Genomic DNA, 19,843 nt, shown 5'->3' with positions numbered 1-19,843 from the left:
CGCTCAGCCCCTTTCCTCCACATACTACCAGCCTACCAAGTCCTTAAAAAAGGCAATCAGCGGCGACTTGCAAAACATATAAACAGCCTACTCCTACTAGCATGTGGAATCCGAAGCCCTAACGGAAACAAAAGCACAAGAAAACATCAAAACATATATATGTATATATACATTAAAAAAAAAAATGAACTCAAACTTGAGAATAGCGAAAAATAGGGACGGACAAAAAAAATCTTGATTTCACGCTGGCAAACTCGGAAAATAAGCATACGAGTATGTCCAGATACTACTGCACAAGCAAGACAGAGACAATAATATGACAATTAATAATGAGATGCTTAATGCAATTATCAGCATCCACTGCTGCGTGGAGCAGAAGCAGCAGAAAACGTTGGCAATCGGGGGCATATAGGCCAAACGGAGCAAAAAAAACGCTGAGATAATAACCAGCTCATGAACAAGAAAATCTATTAACAGAGCTCAATGAGTTACTATTTTGGTACCATGCTACTTGGTACAAGTTTATATGCGTCGTCATTTTTCAGATGATACATAACATGTACGACGAAAAAGGACATCATAAAATTGATTTATTTCTGTACAGAGCCCGAAGCAAAGATCTAATCGTAGAGGTATGGTCGACGATAGTCCTGCAAGTATCATAATCTCAGTGAGAAAACAGCTTCAAGTCTATTCTTAAGGGATCATAGATTGTGGAAGCGGAGGCCATGAAGTGCAGAAATTTGTACTTTGCTCCAAGAGAGGGATTGGCAATAATATTTTGTAGAACTGGAAGCGCCTTCCGTTAGTGCCAATTTTAGAGTATAAGAACTTAAAGACTAAAACCGTTTTGAGTTCCACGTGAACTACTGGTGGTTATTCTGATCCTCTTCGGTCTCATTAGGGGTAGCAAAACCGCTTTCTGCAGTTTCCTGGGCATCATCAGACAAGGCGAAAACCACACTTTCTGAATTTCCCGATACATCACTGATAGCATTAGGACCAGCAGAACCATCTCCCAGCTGACCCCTCAGCAGCCTCAACATGATATTGCGCATAGAATTTGGTCTCATGACCTCAAACTTGTGTTCTGGGGTGTGCTGTTGATTAAAGCGACCAGGAAGCTTCGAGCAGGTATTATAACAATCTCCACATAGGTCATATCCTATTAATTCCATGCAGTCTTTGCATCTGTATCTGTCCCCAATTATTGGGTACATCTGAAAGGATAAGTTCAAGCATCAACATAATCCATATTTTGTCAGTCACAGAGCTCCAAATTGCCATAATATTCGAGGCCAATGCACTATGGATTTAGCATCAAAGACATGTCGGGTGATTCTCAGAACAGCCCTATAACTACTGCATCGTGCTTCTCTCATCAAAATAAAGCTCTATCGAAATTGAGAGGCAACTGCTATTTGGCATAGTTTTGCATTTTTTGTTAAATTCGTAGAGGCACTTCCAACTACTTTTGTGTATTCAACAAGAAAATTAACAACTAATGTGTATCAAAGGCAAGAACTATTAGTTTCTTTAGGTGAGGAAGAAAGAAGATTACTTCTGCAAAAAGAGCAATATATTTTAAGAAAATGTATCTTTACAATAATGGAGTCCCTAGGTTGCTAACATAGGCCAGGACTGACAATTGTACAATTATAAATGGCCAGATAGGTACATACCCCACAGGAATCACAACCTGCTCCAATGTGGACTTTATGGTCACCCCACCATGAGAATGCATTCTCCCCCGATGAAGTTAACAAGTCAGAATTCCCTTTAGCAGGTTCTGATGAACCTGAAATGCATGCTGATATTATCAAAATTTGCAGACAACATACCAAAATACTCAGTGCAGCACAAAGACCTTAGAAATTTCAAGCTTTGTGGGTAAATTATCAAAATACTCGGTGCAGCACAAATACATTAGGCAATGAATGCCACTGATAATTACTAAAGAAGTATAAAAAGCACAGACAGAAACAGCAACATAGAAAGAAAATGGAATGCTAAACAGAGAGTTTTGGAGAATTTTGCCCCAAATAAAACAGATCAGAAGCTTTTTGGCCATTCAGCAGCACTTTTTCAACTTCAGGATTGTAAAACTAGTTACGTTGGAAAAAACAATAACTGACAAATCCGCATCTTCAGAAATAGATCACCAGGCACTATCTAATCATATCCAGTTAGTAAACGAGAAACAACCCTTCTCCTTTACTTTCTCTTTAATCCTCACCTCTCATTTCCACTGACAGCAAATCAAACAAGCCAGGAGCACTTTAACAGCTTAGAGCTTATGGAGTTTTTTGGATAGGGAGATTAGACGAAGTACATAGAGCCAAATGATCGGGATAAAACTAGTCAACAGTGTGTTTATGATCAGGACATAAAACTAGGAAAAAAAAAATTTATCAGGAGCATACATGTGCTTAGACTTTCTAGCTGAGAACAGGACTGCTTAAGCTGAATAATACTTCTTCTTAGTGCATAGTCCGCCGGAAATTGTTCCTTGAGAAAATTATCAAATTCCAAACAGACTTTTGGAGTTTGTCCTGGATGTCTGCTTTCACACTTTTGGCACTTGACTGTCTCATTGGTTTGGGTAACAATGCAACTTTCACAATAAGCTGACAAAATTCAGAGGAGACAGAAACAACAAACTGAGGTAAGTAGATAATGGAGCAGGAGTTGAGGCACATGTTACAAATGGGAAAACTTAAATGGGCACAGATTCTATTCCATCCTACCATCACTGCACCTATATGAGGAAATAATGATGATACATACCATGGCCACAATTAAGAACAACAGGACGATAGAGGAATTGATTGCACAAAGTGCACAGTGTGTCATCAACTGAAATTGGTTGGCGGGTTCCATTGGCAATCCCTTGGTGCAGTTTGTCACCGTGGTCAACAATGGAACTAGTTGCTTCAATATCTCCCACAGCCATTTTTAGATTTTCTTGATCAATTAATCGTGATTCTGGTTGCTCCATATTAAACATAACTTTGCTGTTGCCGCTACAACTTGGATCTTTTGACAAGTCCAATGAAGAAATTTCAGATCTTTGAGAACTATCTGTGTGATTTAATTCTTGTTCAGTTTGTGGCACGCGTACAGGACCATTAAACTGTGGTGAGAAGCAGTCATGTTCCTTTTCATATTCTGGAATATGCAAAATCATTAATTTTGTTAAACCACATTACTTGAATAATAATAACAACCCCAATTAAAGCCAGCCACAACAAACTTGACCTCGGATTTGAATCTCCCTTCTCTGATATGCAACAGGAGACATCTTGAAGAGTAAGAAGTGCAGCATTTGGCAAATAGTGGGAAAATGATGATAAGGTTGTCTGCAGAGAGGACAATGAGACTCGCGTAGACCACTCATGGACTTGTGAACACACCAGAAACAGGAAATGTGGCCACACGCTGCAAATAGAGAAAAGAACCATAAGACAGGACAAAGGATAACAGCAATTGCACCATGAGAGCAACATCTCACCCAGAACAACAGGCTTGTAGAGAAGCTCCCTGCACAAAGAATTAATGTCAAATCATAAGAAAGGCGGTGGCAACCCAAAAAAAAAAAATGTAAGTAAGGTCTGTCAAACAATATAGTCTAGCGTGCACTATAGAATACACATTTTCTAATGCGATCTTCTACTGGAACTTCGCCAGTGGCAGTCACTAGCATTATATTCCAAGTACCATATTTCTCTCTCGACGATAATCAGAAGACAAATTGACATTTGAGAGGCTTAAATTGTAAGTTTCCGTTTGAGAAATGCAGAATCAGATGACTGAAAATTAGCAAGACTTAATACGGGCTCACTGTTCTAAATGCAACCATGATGAATTTCTGAAACAACTAATTCATACCAACCACAAGAAAAATAGAAGCCTTTTTCCTTTTTTTTTTAAGAAAAATTAGTCTTTTGACAATAATCCAGTCCAAATACATCGTCCATTATTATGCTGTACAATAATTCCTGCTTATAATATTTAATTTGAATGTTTCAGTTTCATTACCAAACTAACCTACCAAAAGAGGGGGAGAAAAGGAAAAGGAAAAACAAAGACACAGCAAGGATGAAATTTGGCCGACATTTCCCTCTCTTTGTAAACATCAGATAACAGCATATAAATCCTGAGATAACCAATTCCGCCGCAAATTCGAGTAATTAATAATCCTCGCCAAGAAAAAAAGATTTCCAGTAATAATTCTTTTCATAGAAAACAGTCCAGCTCATAATTGCACGAAACAAAATGCAGGCAACAGATAAATATCAGAATGTTGAGTCAGAGAAGAATTACAAGCAAACGCAGCAGATAAAAGATTCGGAAATCTTCTCAGATGAATCATCGTGATCGTCTAATCCGTCCTCTAGTAACTTCTTAACCTTGTCTGAAATTTCCATTTCTTCACCAGAAAATCGGAGACCTATTTTCGATGTCCGGGAGGGATGGAGCGAGAGCGAGACATAGAGCGGACGCCCAAAGGAGAAAGGCAGACAGCGGTGAATGGTGGGTTTCCGCAATGGCGAGGCGGTGCTGGTTAGGAGGCCCAATTTCTACAGTCACTGGCCCAATGAACTTGCATTGGTGGACCATTTGCAGTCCATATCCAAACTCGAATATTTTGACATTCCCTGACTGGGAAACTGAAGTTCCAGAAGTCTCGCCATTCGGAGAAGCGAAAATGAACTTTTGAAACGCACCAAAAAGAAAAAGAACTTTGAAAGCGATATCTCTTTTATGAACTTCAGACCTATGTTTTCAGAACTGGACCGGGAATCGACTCGGCCGAAGTCAGGGGTCAAAGGTCAATAAGTTCGACCGGATGACGTCATAAATAAAAATTATTTAAAAATTAAAATATTCTATATAAAATATCTAATAATATGTTAATATTAATAAAGGTATACTCATATATATTTGATGTTTCAAATATATTTAACAAGAAAATACAAAGAAATTAGAACAATCAAGTAGCAATTTATGTTATTTAATAAATATTAACAAGTTTAGAATTAAAATTATGAATTTAATTGAAAAATAACATCAAATTTTAGGACAATATTTATAAAGTATGAAATATTTGAGGTATATTAATAAGTTTTAACAAGTTAGGGGGCCAAAACATAATATTGAAAAGATTGAGTTTTTTTTTTTTAAAAATGCCCATTAAACCGGAAAAACCGGTTTTTGACCGGCTTTGACCGGACTTTAAATTTCCGGTTTTTTTACCATGACTCGACCGGACACTTGACCGGTTCCGGTTCGACCGCCGGTCCGGTCCGAGTTTCAAAACAGAGCTTCAGACGTCTAATGAGCTTGATATTTTAGAAAAGCCCAAAAAATGGAACACTTAAATACATTTGTTATTTATGAAAGAAAAAAAGGTAAATAGATAATAGCACAATAACTCCATTAGAAGCTTTTGCCCTAAAACTTATTGACCTTATCCCTAAGATGGAATTCGAGAATATATATATAGCACGTACGTTCTAGGCGCATAAATGTGCAGCTATTCTAAATTTCTAATACATCTTAAACTTAAAACAATTATCCTGTGCAGAATCGATTTGGTAATTAATACAAATATTTTGCTTACACGCCTTTATCAGTTTGAAAATTCGATGAATATGGTAGGTGTTTGGTTTTAGGGATAATAATGGGTAGAATAAAATTCGATGACGGTGGATATTCAATCTGATGGTTTAATCTGATTAGATGGGTAATCCGTTAGAATTTGATATTGATATGTACACTGGCTAGAGCAAATGGGATGCATGCTTTTGACCTTGCAGGCAAAGGCAGTAAGTTCAACGAGGAGGCTTTCAACAAAGGGAATGTACAACCATACAAGTTTAAGCATTCTCCAAGTCTATAGCGGATTTGAGGGAGTGGAAAGGATCGTGGATGTGGGCTGTGGATATGGTGCTACACTAGCCAGTGTTTGAATTTTGATCTACCTCATGTTATCAAAAATGTACCTGCTCACTGTTGATGTAAATTAGAGGAATGTAAAACTTGTGATGAATAACAAGAAGTAAAACTTGTGATGTAAAGTTGTCAATTAGATTCACTTTCCTTTAGGCTAAATTCATCCTCTATTTAGTGCAATACCATAGACAAATTTTCTGTTCACGATAAAACGAAACATGTCTTAATAAAATTTTATACTAGTGTTCAAAATCCCGAAATGTTTGGTATACTTTACAGAATATCTAGTGATTAGTATTGATAGGATAATATATATATATATATATATATATTATATATATATATATATATATATTTTGCAGCAAATCCATTGTAAGTTGATCTCTTTATAGACTTGGGAATACCACACATTGATTACAATTATCCAAGTGATGACCTTTCACTTGTAAAGTAATTACTTCTATTGTGAGAGCACTAGAATGATTGTAGCACTTCACACTTGAATGAACGGTCACATTATAATCTTTAATTTCTTTTGAAAATCTCCAATATTCACCCAGGCAAATCATCATCCTTTGCATAGTGAAAACTGAAAGCCATTTTCCTACAAAAATTGATCACAGGAGGCGTCATGTTCGGGGAGCATGTTGGCGGAGATATAGTTGAAAGTGATCCTGAAGGGGAGGTTATTCTCCTCGAGGTAAGCAATGATCCTTGGATATTGTACAAAAGTAATGATGCCAAATTCTACTAAGAAACCTGGTAAAACTAAAACTTGTTACAGTGGATTATTGAAGAACTGTTGGAAAGCCATACCAAAAACGGGGAAGGTGATAGTAATGGAATCAGTCTTGTCAGAAACTGGGGAGTCCAATCTTCCTACGACAATAGGGTTTCAGTGGGTCCGAGCACGATGAGTATACACTCTAGTGGAAACTGGAAAGGAGAAAACGGCAAAGGAATTTGAAGGGCTGGCTACTCTTCTGCAGTCTGTAATAATATGACCATGTATTGTCATTTCTTTTTCAAGGCAAATTAAAGAGCTCAGTTGATCTCTTTGCGATACAGACGAATAAAAAATTTTCTGATACTCTAAAACTGCAATGCCATAAATGCACCTTTACCATAAAAAGCATAAATCCACCGTTACCATAAAGCCACAAACACGCTCCAGAAGCCCGAATTGATCCCGAGAATTTGGCCTAATCCTTTCCATCTAAGGCGGCGTTGTGACTGAGGGTGGCTGTCCAGTAGGAATCGGATGTTGCGCACGGTGCAATTAAGATTACTGAAGAGGACCAATGTCAATCCCCCGATAGTTTTAGTCCTGCTCACACTTCATGGTCACCAAGTCTCAAGTGGGTCACCATCCGAAACTGGGCTTCTGTTTCTAAAGCCTACTATACTCTCTGGTACTGGGGGTTTTGTTTCCCCCTTGCAGTGTCATCATCGCTGATCTTATCACCGGACTCGAGAAAGTTTTACAAAGTGAAGCCAATACGCTTGCAATTTGTCCAACCGCAATGACAATAGAACAACAATCCACGAAAACGTCCAGGAAAATCTCCAAACAATAAACAGAAAAAGCTAATAGTTACCCTACATCCTACTGAAACTAATCACATGTTATTAGTGACCAAATATCGTAAAACAGTTGCAAGCGTCTTTCACCTCACCTGTCAAACAATCAGCTATTATTACTCGTCAATTCTCTCCCTTCTATTGAAGTTCTAGATTACATTAGCAAATACTACGAGATTCCTTACAATTTGGTAAAGAAAAACTCCTCCATGTCCTGCTCTGATCCTCTTGAACTTGCGAATGCAGCAACGGAATAGCTCAATTCCCCCATCATCTTCAACAATGGAGAACCCTTGTTATTTCCATAACTTTACAGAACTATCATGACTTGCAGAAGCAACCATTCCCGTGACAGGTGACTGTGCCAAAGCAGCAATAATGTTCTCGTGTGCAGGGACAGTCATGCTTTTATTCTCAACCATGTTCCACAATTCCAAGGACTGCAACGAGAAGATCAAAGGAGGTATTGGCAGTTACATTCTACATAGAGTCATCATATATCACAAGCCAAGCAGTACTCAGAGAACTTCATCACAACCTATTGATTTAATTGAATACCCAGAGGACGATGCAACATTTCACAGGGAAGGGTTACTACTTTTTGGCAGTAACTTGACAGGTTTTGACCAATCAAATAATAGCTTTGGATCAGAGTAGGATGTGTTCACGGGATTATATTAGCTTAAATATATCCAAGCCTAACATCCCATTTCCCTATATCCCCTCCCTTAGCTCAATTGAAGTACGATCTACCAAACCATAAAAACCACTCATCCAAAACAAAAAAAGGTGAAAACCAAATGCATGTTTCATAAGGAATTTTCTTCAAAATGTTCCATAAATTGCAGTTTTAGTTCCTTAACTTTGTAGAGCCATTTCCTCATTTACCGTTCAGCAATTTAGTGCAATTGAGATTCTTGAAATGACAATTTATTTACAAATTGCCAATTTAGTGCTGGTATTCAAATTGAAAGTTCAGGACAAATTACCACATTGACAGCATCACAAGGACTCTAGATAAGAGTCTCAGTAGTATGGGAATTAGCAAAATGTTTTAACTTTGCACAAATGGTGCCTACAGAGGTTACTTACGTTCTTAAAAAGTCAATAGATATCGTCTTGATATGAGATGTTTTAGCCGGCTTCAGGACTCAAACCAAATCCCAAGTCCAATCTCCACAGAACTAAATTAGGACAGCTTATAAAATTAGGCTAAAACTACAATTTGCCCATAATTTGGATACGATTAAGATAGAGAATTTACAATCCATATTCAACACAAAAAACACAGTTAGCTGCAGCCGCCTCTTTCAACACACTAGAGAGAGAGAGAGAGAGAGAGAGAGAGAGAGAGAGTTGAAATCACAAATGGGGATGATTGCGAAAATGAAAAGTTAGTCAACATGCAACAAGAATACACTAATCACCAAAGAGAGAAGTTATTACCCGCAATCCTCCAATCACCAAAAGAGCAGAATAATTCGGATGGAAAACACAAGAATGAAATTGGTTCCCGTTGGAGCTCAGCTCATGAATGCACTCCCCTGATGCTAGTGACCACACTTTAACAGAATCTTCACTTAGAGATGCAAGATAGTCACCATTTAGATCCCAGCACAAGTAGTTTACCACACCAGAATGTCCCTAAGAACAAGTCAAAGGATATCAACATGGGAATGACTCAATCCTGATCAGAACATCCAAATGCCCAGCACAAACAGAGAAGTGCAACAAGAAATTAATCATAAAACAGATTCACGGCAATCAAATATATCCAAGCAAACCTGGAAAGAATGGGTTTGCCTATCATTTTCTACATCATAGATGGTGACCACTTTATCTGAGGCAGCTGCAAGTAGGTGTCCAGTTATTGGTTGAAATCTCACTTGTGCACTTCCTCCTTGCTGCAACGAGTAACACACAAATGAAGCTCAATCTCAATCATGTAGTATCAAAAATTGCACGAGAAAATAAAAGCAAAAGCATTTAAGAAAATGTCTTAAAAGGTTAACCTTGGAAATCTGAGCACAGGAGAATGGACTTGTATTCCAGAATCGGATTTCATTGTTACTATCACAGAAACAGAAAAGATCATTCTTCTTGGGATGGAAATCCAGAGATAAAATGTGAGAAGCGTGTCCCGTGTATGCTTGCAGACAGTAGCTGGGCTGCAAAACAAAATAGAATTGATTCATAATTTTGGCAGAGCAAATAATAAATGTACAAAACTTAAAACAAAATAACAAAAACTGATTATCGAGATGTTTCAGTGTCTACAACAAGCATAAAATACCATGCATTCATCAACCTGAATCTATTACTCAATATTGAAACATGAATTACAAAAAAGATTCAGCAAAAAGTTCATTACATTAGCTGCATCCCATAGCCTGACAGACTTGTCAAATGAAGCTGTTGCTAGTTGAGTTGAATTAGGTCTGAACCGGACATCTGTAATTAGATATTGGTGCTCTTCTTTAGTGCTCTCTGTTTGCAGGGTATGCATGTTCCAAAGTACAGCCTGACTCATGCAATTGGAAAAATATTCATTAATGCCTATAACTTCCCAAAGATAAAAAGTTTCCTACTCTAAAAGCTGAATTACAGAAGTACGACACCGTATCATTTGAGTGAAACTTTAAGGTTAATGATCCTCTCTATATGGCAAAGATATTCTGCTTGCACTGTGCTACCTTCTTGTCATGTCCAGCACTAGCCAGCAGCTTCCCATCTGAGGAGAAGTGACAACAAAGCACTTTATTTCTTGTCCGAATGCAACCAACTTCACCGAAGGAAAAACCTGAAATAAAGAACATTGCATGAATGCAGTCTCATTGAGAATAAAAGCTTCAAAATAAGCATAAACTGAGACAACTTGATACTTTTAGAAGACTCTGTTTTGTGCTCGGTAAGAGTTTGCTTCAATGTGCCATAGATATTTGCATCTCCTCCATCATGTGACAAAAAGGACTCAACATTATCTTCCAGGGGGCCAACATCTCCAAAATTCTCTAAATCATCCTACAGAAAGAAATATGACATCCTCAACCATAGAATACAGCATACATTTGCAAAATATGCTTTCTTTAACACAAACATGATACTTGTGATGATTTATTTTAAAAAATTATTGTTCCACTACCCGGTTCTGTATGAAGAATGTAAATAAAGTTTTCTGTGAACAGAATGAGACAGTTAGCATGCACATCACACTATGTGAGGAAAGCTAATTTAGACATACCAACTGATTTGTAGATGATGCAATTCCACCTGCTCCATCTGCACCATACATGAAGCTTTTTGGCACACTATTGACATGTTGCATGCTGCTAGAAGTAGTCATTCCATCACCAGGGGTGTGAGTGGAAGGTGGTGAGTTAGGAGAAGGACCCACTGTATTTCCAGTACCTGTACTATTGCCAGGTCCAGACGAAGAATGTTGTTTCCTTTTTCTATTGCTCTGCACATGAATGAGTGAGTTCAGTTTCCAGAAAGAAAGAGACAAGCATAGGACAAAATAGTGTCCAATGAAGATATAAGAGACTTTTGTTCAAACAGATTTACATTCAGCTATAACATGCTATGGAAGCCAGACCAACCTGTTGCAATTGTTGTTGCTGTTGCTGCTGCAACTGCTCCTGTTGTTGAGAGGAGGATTGCTGCATTTGGGTCATCTTCATCTGTTAAACCAAGAACATGTTAGAACCTAGCACTTCAAAAGTAAAAAGACAGAGAAGAACACTTTTTCAGAAATTTGTGCATGAAGTACAAATATAGGCATCTAAATAAAAAAAATAGGAATATTAAAAAAAAATAAGCAAGAGTACGAAAAAGGTAAGATCTTCAGTTTATCCAAACCCAAGATGAGACTTTGCAAGGCTTAGACATAAAAGCAGGAAACTCAATTGACATGGTATGCAGTCAGATACAAGAAAATGGAGACAAATACTTAAAGATTAGGATGTCTGCATGTCTCGTCAGCAAATGCATGAACACGCGAGCGTCACTTTGGAAAACGGAAATTAACTCAAGCTTCACATACTGCTATACATGAAAGCATTCCTATCGCAGCAATAAGTGGATTAGGATGTCTGAATGCTATGCAGTCACATACAAGAAAATGAAACAAATACTTAAAGCTTAGGATGTCTGCATGTCTCATGAGCAATTGCATAAACACTTGAGCGTCACCTTGGAAAATGGATATTGGCTCAGGGTTCACATACCACTATACGTGAAAGCATTCCTAGGACAGCAACAATTGGTCATTAGTGGACACTACATATCTCACCTTTGGTGAATTTGATTGCACTGGTGAACAAATTGATCCATCATTTCTTGGTGGTTGCCCATCCTTGGGATTAAAATTGCCCCTCGGCAATCCACCAAACCCAAAATTGGGTGAACTTCCAAGGCTGCCTTGTGACGGAGCCTGGGCAAGTACCTGCTGCTGTTGAGATGCCAACAAAAACTGATTTTGGTTCTGCAAATTAGGTTTTTGTACTTGTAAACCCAAACTTGGTCGCAATTGTTCAATTCCCTGTCAGAGGGGAGGCAACCAAGTCAATCACTTCTAGATTTCAAAATCCTACATCATCAACAGATATCATGCAGCTGGATAAGTCCTCAGTAACTCACAGTTAGAGGCCAGCCCTTAAGTGGAAGGCCAGTCACACCTTGGTTCAACCCTAAGAATGACACAACAATTAGTTCAGGTCTGTGTTGCTAGAAATTTTAAGATGGTCTGCCAAAGCTAATTCTATGACATGTAAAAGTTAGCAAGACATGATTAACAACCTTCCACATATGGATATGCAGGTAAGTTAAAAGAAGATTTTGATAGAATACTGCATCATGAAACAATATGGAAACTATCATTTTTAATGCATAAAATCTTAGACTTCCTCCTAAAAATATTTAATATAGTGAAACAACTGATCAAACTTAAATTCTCAGCCTATTGCATTAAGCAATAAAACTAGTTCATTTGGAAGCAAACTACCTGCACTACCGAGTCCAGATTTTGACTGAAGAATTGCCTGTCCATAAATTGATGAAGGATCCATAGGTAAAGATTTCTGAGTTGCACCCATGCTCCCTTCTGTTTTGATGTCCTGAAAATTCGAAAAGCGCAGCCCTAAGCATGGTAAAAGAAAGATGAAATCATGTAGTAGATGCTAATAAATGGTTCCAAGTAGTTACAGCAGTCAGTTGAGGCCGTCCTTGCATTTGCTGCAAAGCTGCAGACATGCCCCCAGAATTGCCTTGTACCAACTGGCTGAATCAACCACAAGAAGAAGAAAAAATAAGATGCACAAGCCACTCAAATTTCCAAGTAAGACCCAAAGTAGATGAGATAAATGAAAAAGTTTCTAGCATCCTTACCCCTGATGATTTGTTGCTGACTTGAGAAGGGCCATCCTATTAGCATCAATAAGAGCTGGAGATGTGTCTGAATCCATTGAATGAGGGTGTTTCATGCGTTCTTCATACATTTTCATTGCCAATACACTGGCTGATGGCTGCCCCATAATTCCTTCAGAATTGAGTGCATTAATAGAACCACCTAGGGGAGGATGATTAGGATCTCTTCGTTGTAGTTGGGCATTGCGCTGCTGCATGAGTTGCAGCTGCTGCAATTGTAGTTGCTGCTGGTGCTCCCTTGCTTTCATTTGTTGTGTCTAACAATAAATTCCAAGAAGACACTTTTGGAAAAAATATACTTAAAAGGACAGACAGTAACAACAAAGAAGAGCATCATTGGAAAAATGCAATCTTCTATCTCTATAAGCGTGACAAACCTCTATATAAGCAGCAGCTGCCTCAGAATGTTTCTCATTTGTCCTTGCAATGAAAATGTCCCAAAAGACAGACCACCATTCAAATAAGAAACCTCCCGGTGCATCAATGGCTGCAATTAATACGATAAGATAGATATCAAACAGTTGGATACCAAAACAAAAGGGAAAAAACTCAGAAATACCCTAATTACATGCAGGTCAATAAATACCAGAATGTGATCATTCCACATACCAAGCAAACCAGTGATAGTTGATCAGGCATAAGCTATTATTGAAACTCGAAGAGCAACATGAGCATGCCAAAAGTTCTTTTATCATCATTACCTACAGGATCTGTGGCAACCTTCCCTTCCGTCATGAAAGCTTTGGCGGAGTTGTGTAGCTTTCTCTTCAATAAATAGTCATGTATATAGACATCAAGCCTGGGGAAATGAACAAATAATAATAATAAGAAAAAAAGGAAACGAATGGGAGTTACAACAGCATCTTAACTTACTCTCTTTATACAACAGAGCAAAAAAAGCATAATATGTATTTGTCTATAGAACATCAAAACTGGAACGCAGGCACGCTCTCTTCAACTTGAAAACACTAATATATTAATCCTTTACACTCCATAATTTCCATATCCTAAATGAACGATTACCATATATGAAATATTGAAGTCCCTTGGAGAACTCCAGCATTTTCCTTTCCCGTTGGTTTTCATTAACATAATCTTACTAAATTTCTTAATTTCGAGAACTAACACCAGCAAATTAGATAAATATCCGACTCATCCTTTCTTTTTGCTTCCTCGGGGATAAAAATAAGCGACAGAAGAACCAATAAAAAGAGTGAAGACTAGGAAAGGAAAGAGAACTAATACAATAAAGCAGTAGATAAAGAAAAGGACTACATACATCTTATCTGCTTCCCAATTACTCTGCGCCATGACTTAAAACATCAACTAACCGCTCCACAAAACGATATAGCAGTTAATCACTGTCTTCACTGGCAGTCAAGCCCTAAACAATCAGAGAAACAGCATAATTCAATTGGTAAACACTGAAACAGTAAGTAAATGGAAAAGCTTACTCGCTATAACACAGGGAGATCACACTTGCTTTACCAGAACAAGTCAAAACCACACCAATCTGATGGATCACGCCCAGCATTGCCGATCCGAGCAAGATCTCCCGGATACAAACCCTAATTCAAGCTAAATCAACATGGGAAGCCACCAATTTTCATCAAATTTAAAACAAAACTCACACAAAAGATCTCAAAATTTAGCTTTGCATATCATCCAAGCATCTAAAAACGTACAATTCAGAAAACTTCAATTCACCGCACTATGCAAACAGTCCTTCGATTCACGATATTACAATTATTAAAGAGCTCAGAGAATCTTAAAAAAAAAAATCAGCTAGCAACTGCAGCTTCAGAAGTAAAAAACTCCAATGCAACTGTCCTCTCTAGCAAGTTCGTAAAACGATCGGTAGCGAGAATTAATTGCCTTTTATTAACTGAAGTTACAAGAAGATTACAGAGTGGTAAATCATTCAAACTTCCGAAGAAAATTCAAGAAAATTAAATTTTAAAAAGAGGGGAATGAAAAAGAAGGAAGGTGTGTTGTTTCAGTGAAGCTGTCAACTTGATGACTGGAGCAATACCAGACTGAGAGAGAGGGAGAGTAAATATCGGAGGAGAAAGCCGAAACATAGCTGGAGTTTGTTACGTAGGGATTTGAGCCTGAGGTTCGGAGGTGGGGAATCGTATGCCAGGTATATGTAGGGCTCTGGTTCGGAGTAAGGTTCGGGAGGGAAGGCTTGGATGGTTAATCGGGCGTGGGTTAGAGTTTCTACTGGTTCGGTGATTCCGTTCCGAGGGACGTTAGATGTCGAACCGCTTTACGTCAGCGAAGCGGTGTTAAAGTAACGCGACCCGACGCTTGTGTCTGGTGACTGATGGCTTACGTGGGACGGAGCTGTGATGCGACGTGTTCGATCTTTAACGTGTTTGATTGGGGCTAAGATCATTCATTACGAGCTTGTGTATCCGTATCAGTGGTTGCCGAACTTCAATACTCTTAGCTGTGGATTCTGACCCTCTGCTGCAACTCCAGTCTTTTTAAGGTGATGGACTAACACGTACTGGATTCATGCTTAGCGACCGTTTACGCCACACACCGAACGTTTATCCAAACTCGGTTTTAGTGGGCATCCGACATAAACTAAAAGCGTTCTAGCACTAATCTCACGTGCACTTGATGGTTTTCGGTTGTGATAATGACGTGGATATTTCTTTTTTTTTTTTCTCTCTCTTTTGTATGTTGTTGTCCATGTACATGATTAGTTTTGGCAATTCCATGTATTTCTTTATTTTGTTTGGTTTTCTAGTACGAGACTATGAGCTCACAAAAATTGATCATCCTTATCAACCTATATAGTAAAAGCGCGAATGGGATTGTTCAGGGTGGTGGTTGTTTTGCTGACGTGGCTGGGTTTTATTGGCTGGAATTTGGTCGTCAATCACGTGGGACTCGCGTGCCAAAAATTTTGTTTTAGGGCTTCCCTTGTTTTCTTTCCCCTCATTCATGTCCGCCGCTTCGTTGCTCTCCAGAGCTCCTCTCCTCTCCCCTTCCATTTTTCTTTTCTTTTCTTTTCTTTGTTCCTTTGTTCCTTTTTGTTGTTTTTATTTGGTCCTTTTTTCTCTGTTTTTCCTTCCCGTTTCCCCCCTCCCCCCTTTTTCCTTTCTTCTCTTTCCTTTTTTTTCAATTATATGATTCTAACTGATTTTTTTCCCTTGTTAGAATTGGTCTGGATATGAAGCTACTAAACGCATGAGACACAGAAATCATCTTAATTGGTAAGCTCCAATATTTCCCCAAAGTTTTACAGTTTCCTTTATTCAAGAAAGAAAGACATTTTTCCTGCTAAGATTTGTTAATCTTTCGATTAATAACCCAGAGGTCTGAAATACTATTTTTTCATCTCCTTCTTTGAGCAAACAAAGAAAGCTGTAGTAAAATCTTCATCCAAAAGCAGCGAAAGTCAGAAGTATTTATAAACCCAGAGATCTGCTGTTTTTTATTTTCTTGTTGAGTATGCTTTTGAGTTTGTAGGTGAAATATTAGAAATCTGCTTTCCTACCCGTAGTATGTTTTTTATTTTCTTCTGCTTAGATCTTGCAGGTGAAATATTAGAAATCTCTGGGTTTTCAGTTCCCTCGCAGCTGAAGCGCGGCCAGTTTATTCGAGCAAAGAGGCTAATTTTTCCGAGAAAAGCGCAGGCGAGTCCAACGAAGGTTTCTGCATCTTCGGATGATAATGGAAGCCCTCCCAAATCCTTTGATTACGATCTCATCATTATTGGCGCTGGCGTCAGTGGTCATGGAGCTGCACTGCATGCCGTAAAAAAGGTTCCAAACATTAATTCCATGGATTATTTTTTTTTGCTTTTAAAATGTCGGATTTTATGTGTTTTTGTGCTTTTGCTTATTCCTTTTCCGTTGTATAGTGTTTTGAGCTAAAATTTCAACTGAGTGATTGCACAGACGTCGCAAGCTTTGAAGTTTGAGCACATTAAAGTTGATTTTTTATTATTGCTGTATTTGTGGTGTCATTTAAGCTTAGGAACCAAGCCATAAATAAGTTATCTCATCTGTTGGCTTTGGTTTTTAGTGCAAAAGTTTCATGCTTTTCAGTTTATGCTGTACTATACTACTTGATCATTTGGAGTCTTGGAGCTCAAAATCAAGATTGCATTGGTTATCACTCGAGATGTTATATGCTCAAATTTCCCAGCTCTTGTTTAGTTGTTGCTTGGGATTTTCGAAATAACTTAAATTGTCAATTTTCTTTGTTTCTTTTTCATGTCTCCGCCATTGTCAATTTCCAATGGAATTGAACTTATTTCATCTTTTGATGACTTTAGTTTGAAGTTTTTAATTATAGTTTTGAATAATTTTCAACTAATTGTGGGAAAGGAGGTTAAAGTGGCAAAATTTGTTAGATTGGTTGGTAGATAACACTTTGGCCACAAATGCTGTTATGAAAGGTGTATGTTTACCAAAAAACCTATTATTTAGAAGAAAAAATCCCTAGATCTCTTTTCCTTCTTTGACCATATAGTTTTGGATTCATGGGTTGTTTAAATCTTAGCACAATGTCTTTGGCTACAAACTTGGTGATTATCTTTGTGTAACATTTTACAGCCTTCTTTTTTGCTACTTGTTTCCATTTTGCATATGAACAATTTATTTTTGCTCCTGTTTATTTTTGTTAACTTTTGGGTTGAATTTTATAGGGGTAATGCTTCGTTTAGTACCAGTCAGTCTAAGCCCAAGCTTTGGCCTTTTAGCATAGTTCAGCTTTAGACAAGTAAAGCTGTTTACACTTTATTTAAAAAAATATCTTAGTCAAATAGATGTGCTTGTATACTAATAATTAGTAGATGTCTTTGTTGATTATGTTTCTGTTAATTATGAGAAAATGATTAAGTTTCTGTTAATTGTCTTTTCTGCTATTTAGCTTGCGAACCATTTCTTTGTGTCCTTATTTGGCGTTAAATTAGATGGCTACCTGGCTCTTCATGATGGAATTAGGTATTAAAATTATCGGCATATAATAAAGCAAATAATGGCCTTCTACTACTTTTAAGGTGCTGATTCTAACCTTTTTTCTTTCACCTTTCAGTTTAATGTAACCATCTCTATGAATGGAATTTTTTTTTACAACAGTGTGTATATAATAATGTAATGGAAAATTGTTCATTTGTAGTTATTGCATGTTTTATATTGTAATTGAAGATTGTTCGTTTATTCTTTGGCCACACTGGTGCAGTATGCCCCGACCTATGAATTGTACAAAATCCTTTGCCCCATACTTTTGCCTTCAGGGATAATTATATGGAAAAAACTTGTCTGCCATATAGGTAATTGCATAGATAGGCGCTAATGATGATGTTCCTGTAAGTGAAAAAAGTTAGATTAAAATGGAAGTGACAATGATAAAAGAAAAAAATCTATGATATATTTTTGGAGAATATGGTAATTGTTACTAATATTTAACTATACGAAGTGGATTTTTGCAGTACCACTCAAGAATGCCTCTGCCATTTGATTAACAAAACTACGTGTTTATTTATGTGGGAAGCAGAATCGGCCACCCTTGAAGCTTTATCAAGATCAAAGCCTTGAAGCGTATGACCCTGGATACTAGATTTTGCACTAACTGTAGCTATCTGATCTTTGCATTACCTGCTGTATATGTATGTCAGCTCTTGATGCATTATATCTCACGCGGATGGTGTTATCATAATATTTTTATTTGGTTTAAAATCTTGTGTAACTGGATGAGTTATTTTGTGCCAAGAGTTTGACCATCCCTTTTGCTACTGATGTATTGAGAGGATAGAAGTATGGCCTATATTAATAATCCTCATCCTTTTTTGATCAAATGCAATTTATCCCACTAAGGTTGATACGTAAACACAGTCTCTTTTCATTAGATTTCTTGAAGTTATATGCTAATGAAAACCTTTTTAGTTATTGTACTACAAAGTAATGCATTTTTCGGTCTTTCGGTTATTTTGAAGTGTATGATTCTAATAACAAGGAAAAGGCTTGATGCACACTGTGCATTTCTTTTTTCTTCTTTTTCTTATATTCCTTTTTGAGCTGGAACAGCTTTGATGTGTAATGAGAACCTCTGGAATGCAGTCTACTGGTCGTAAGTTTCATAAATGCAGGCTTTTACATTATCTCATGTACTTGTCTTTCCTTTTACGGGATTCTGGTTGTTGACATGCATCAAATGATCAAGGGTAGAATTGCATCGAGGCCTGTGAAACTTCCTTTTTTCTTTTTTTTTTTGTGTATTAAGTAGTTGACCATCCCCTATGCTATTGATGTATTGAGAAGATACACCTGCATTAGGTAATCCTCCTCCGTTTTTGGTCAAATGCAGTTTATCTCACTACGGTTGATATGTGAGCACAATTCTTTTGCTTTCCGTAGATTTCTTGAAGTTACAAGCTAATGAAGCCATTTTGGTTATTGTACTACAAAGTAATGGGTCTTTCTTTCAGTCTTTGGGTTAATTTGATGCAATTACGAAAATAGTGGATTGGTTGTATCAGAGTCTAAAAATAAGGCTAAGCCTTGCTGCAATACTACACTGCTCTCTCTTTTTTTTTTTTGAGCTACAAAGTCACAGATTTTGGTGTACATAAAAAATATAAGGCAGCATTACACAGTGTTATATTATTTTCAAACTAATGACATTGCCATTGCTGTCCAATTAGTCAGCATACCAAAAATGACTGTCATTTAGCAACTAGACTGAAATTGTGGCTCTCTTCATTGCATAATAAAATTATAAAAAATAATCACAAACATTTGGATGCACCTTCATGTAACTTTTTATATTGAATATCCCAGTTTGAATAATTGAACGTTTCTGGGCAAACTTGAAAATTACACCGCGCATCGCGCGGTGTTCCCCTCCTAGTATATATATACTA

The 19,843-nt window shown here is 37.5% G+C and overlaps 2 protein-coding genes and 1 long non-coding RNA gene across 8 annotated transcripts; 1 reads left to right on the top strand and 2 right to left on the bottom strand.

Annotated features, from left to right (window-relative positions):
- Positions 1–430: 430 nt before the first annotated feature.
- On the bottom strand, positions 431–4,595 carry LOC113780408 (E3 ubiquitin-protein ligase PRT1). The gene is made up of 7 exons (XM_027326213.1): positions 4,324–4,595; positions 3,512–3,540; positions 3,259–3,438; positions 2,788–3,168; positions 2,424–2,627; positions 1,683–1,798; positions 431–1,220 (listed from the first exon to the last, which is right to left on the bottom strand). The coding sequence occupies exons 1-7, from the start codon at positions 4,425–4,427 to the stop codon at positions 867–869; spliced, it is 1,368 nt and encodes a 455-aa protein (XP_027182014.1). The 5' UTR covers positions 4,428–4,595; the 3' UTR covers positions 431–866.
- A 2,839-nt stretch (positions 4,596–7,434) lies between these two features.
- LOC113753904 (transcriptional corepressor LEUNIG_HOMOLOG) lies at positions 7,435–15,093 on the bottom strand. Of its 6 annotated transcripts, none has more exons than XR_003465152.1 (19): positions 14,449–15,093; positions 14,240–14,344; positions 13,662–13,759; positions 13,338–13,447; positions 12,922–13,217; positions 12,739–12,814; positions 12,539–12,650; positions 12,175–12,224; positions 11,828–12,076; positions 11,136–11,216; positions 10,778–10,996; positions 10,419–10,557; positions 10,230–10,336; positions 9,908–10,057; positions 9,549–9,704; positions 9,321–9,440; positions 8,983–9,180; positions 7,722–7,976; positions 7,435–7,631 (listed from the first exon to the last, which is right to left on the bottom strand). XR_003465152.1 is itself a non-coding variant. In XM_027298287.1 (19 exons), exons 3-19 carry the CDS (start codon positions 14,269–14,271, stop codon positions 7,833–7,835), a joined length of 2,337 nt encoding a protein of 778 aa, XP_027154088.1. In that variant the 5' UTR covers positions 14,272–14,344; positions 14,449–14,538; positions 14,646–15,093; the 3' UTR covers positions 7,435–7,832. The 6 variants fall into 6 exon arrangements, 5 of the variants coding, with proteins under 5 accessions (XP_027154088.1, XP_027154165.1, XP_027154244.1 ...); XM_027298287.1 differs by having other exon boundaries at positions 7,435–7,976; positions 14,449–14,538; positions 14,646–15,093; XM_027298364.1 differs by having other exon boundaries at positions 7,435–7,976; positions 14,449–14,528; positions 14,646–15,093.
- Positions 15,094–16,026: 933 nt separating this feature from the next.
- Positions 16,027–18,719, top strand: LOC113750189. Its single transcript, XR_003464643.1, has 3 exons — positions 16,027–16,187; positions 16,504–16,739; positions 18,413–18,719. It is a non-coding gene; the product is annotated as an uncharacterized LOC113750189 (long non-coding RNA).
- The last annotated feature ends 1,124 nt before the right edge of the window (positions 18,720–19,843 follow it).

Source organism: Coffea eugenioides, chromosome 1 (genome assembly GCF_003713205.1).
Source record: "Coffea eugenioides isolate CCC68of chromosome 1, Ceug_1.0, whole genome shotgun sequence".
NCBI classification, from domain to species: Eukaryota; Viridiplantae; Streptophyta; class Magnoliopsida; order Gentianales; family Rubiaceae; genus Coffea; species Coffea eugenioides.
This window is presented reverse-complemented; position numbering and strand designations above follow the sequence as displayed.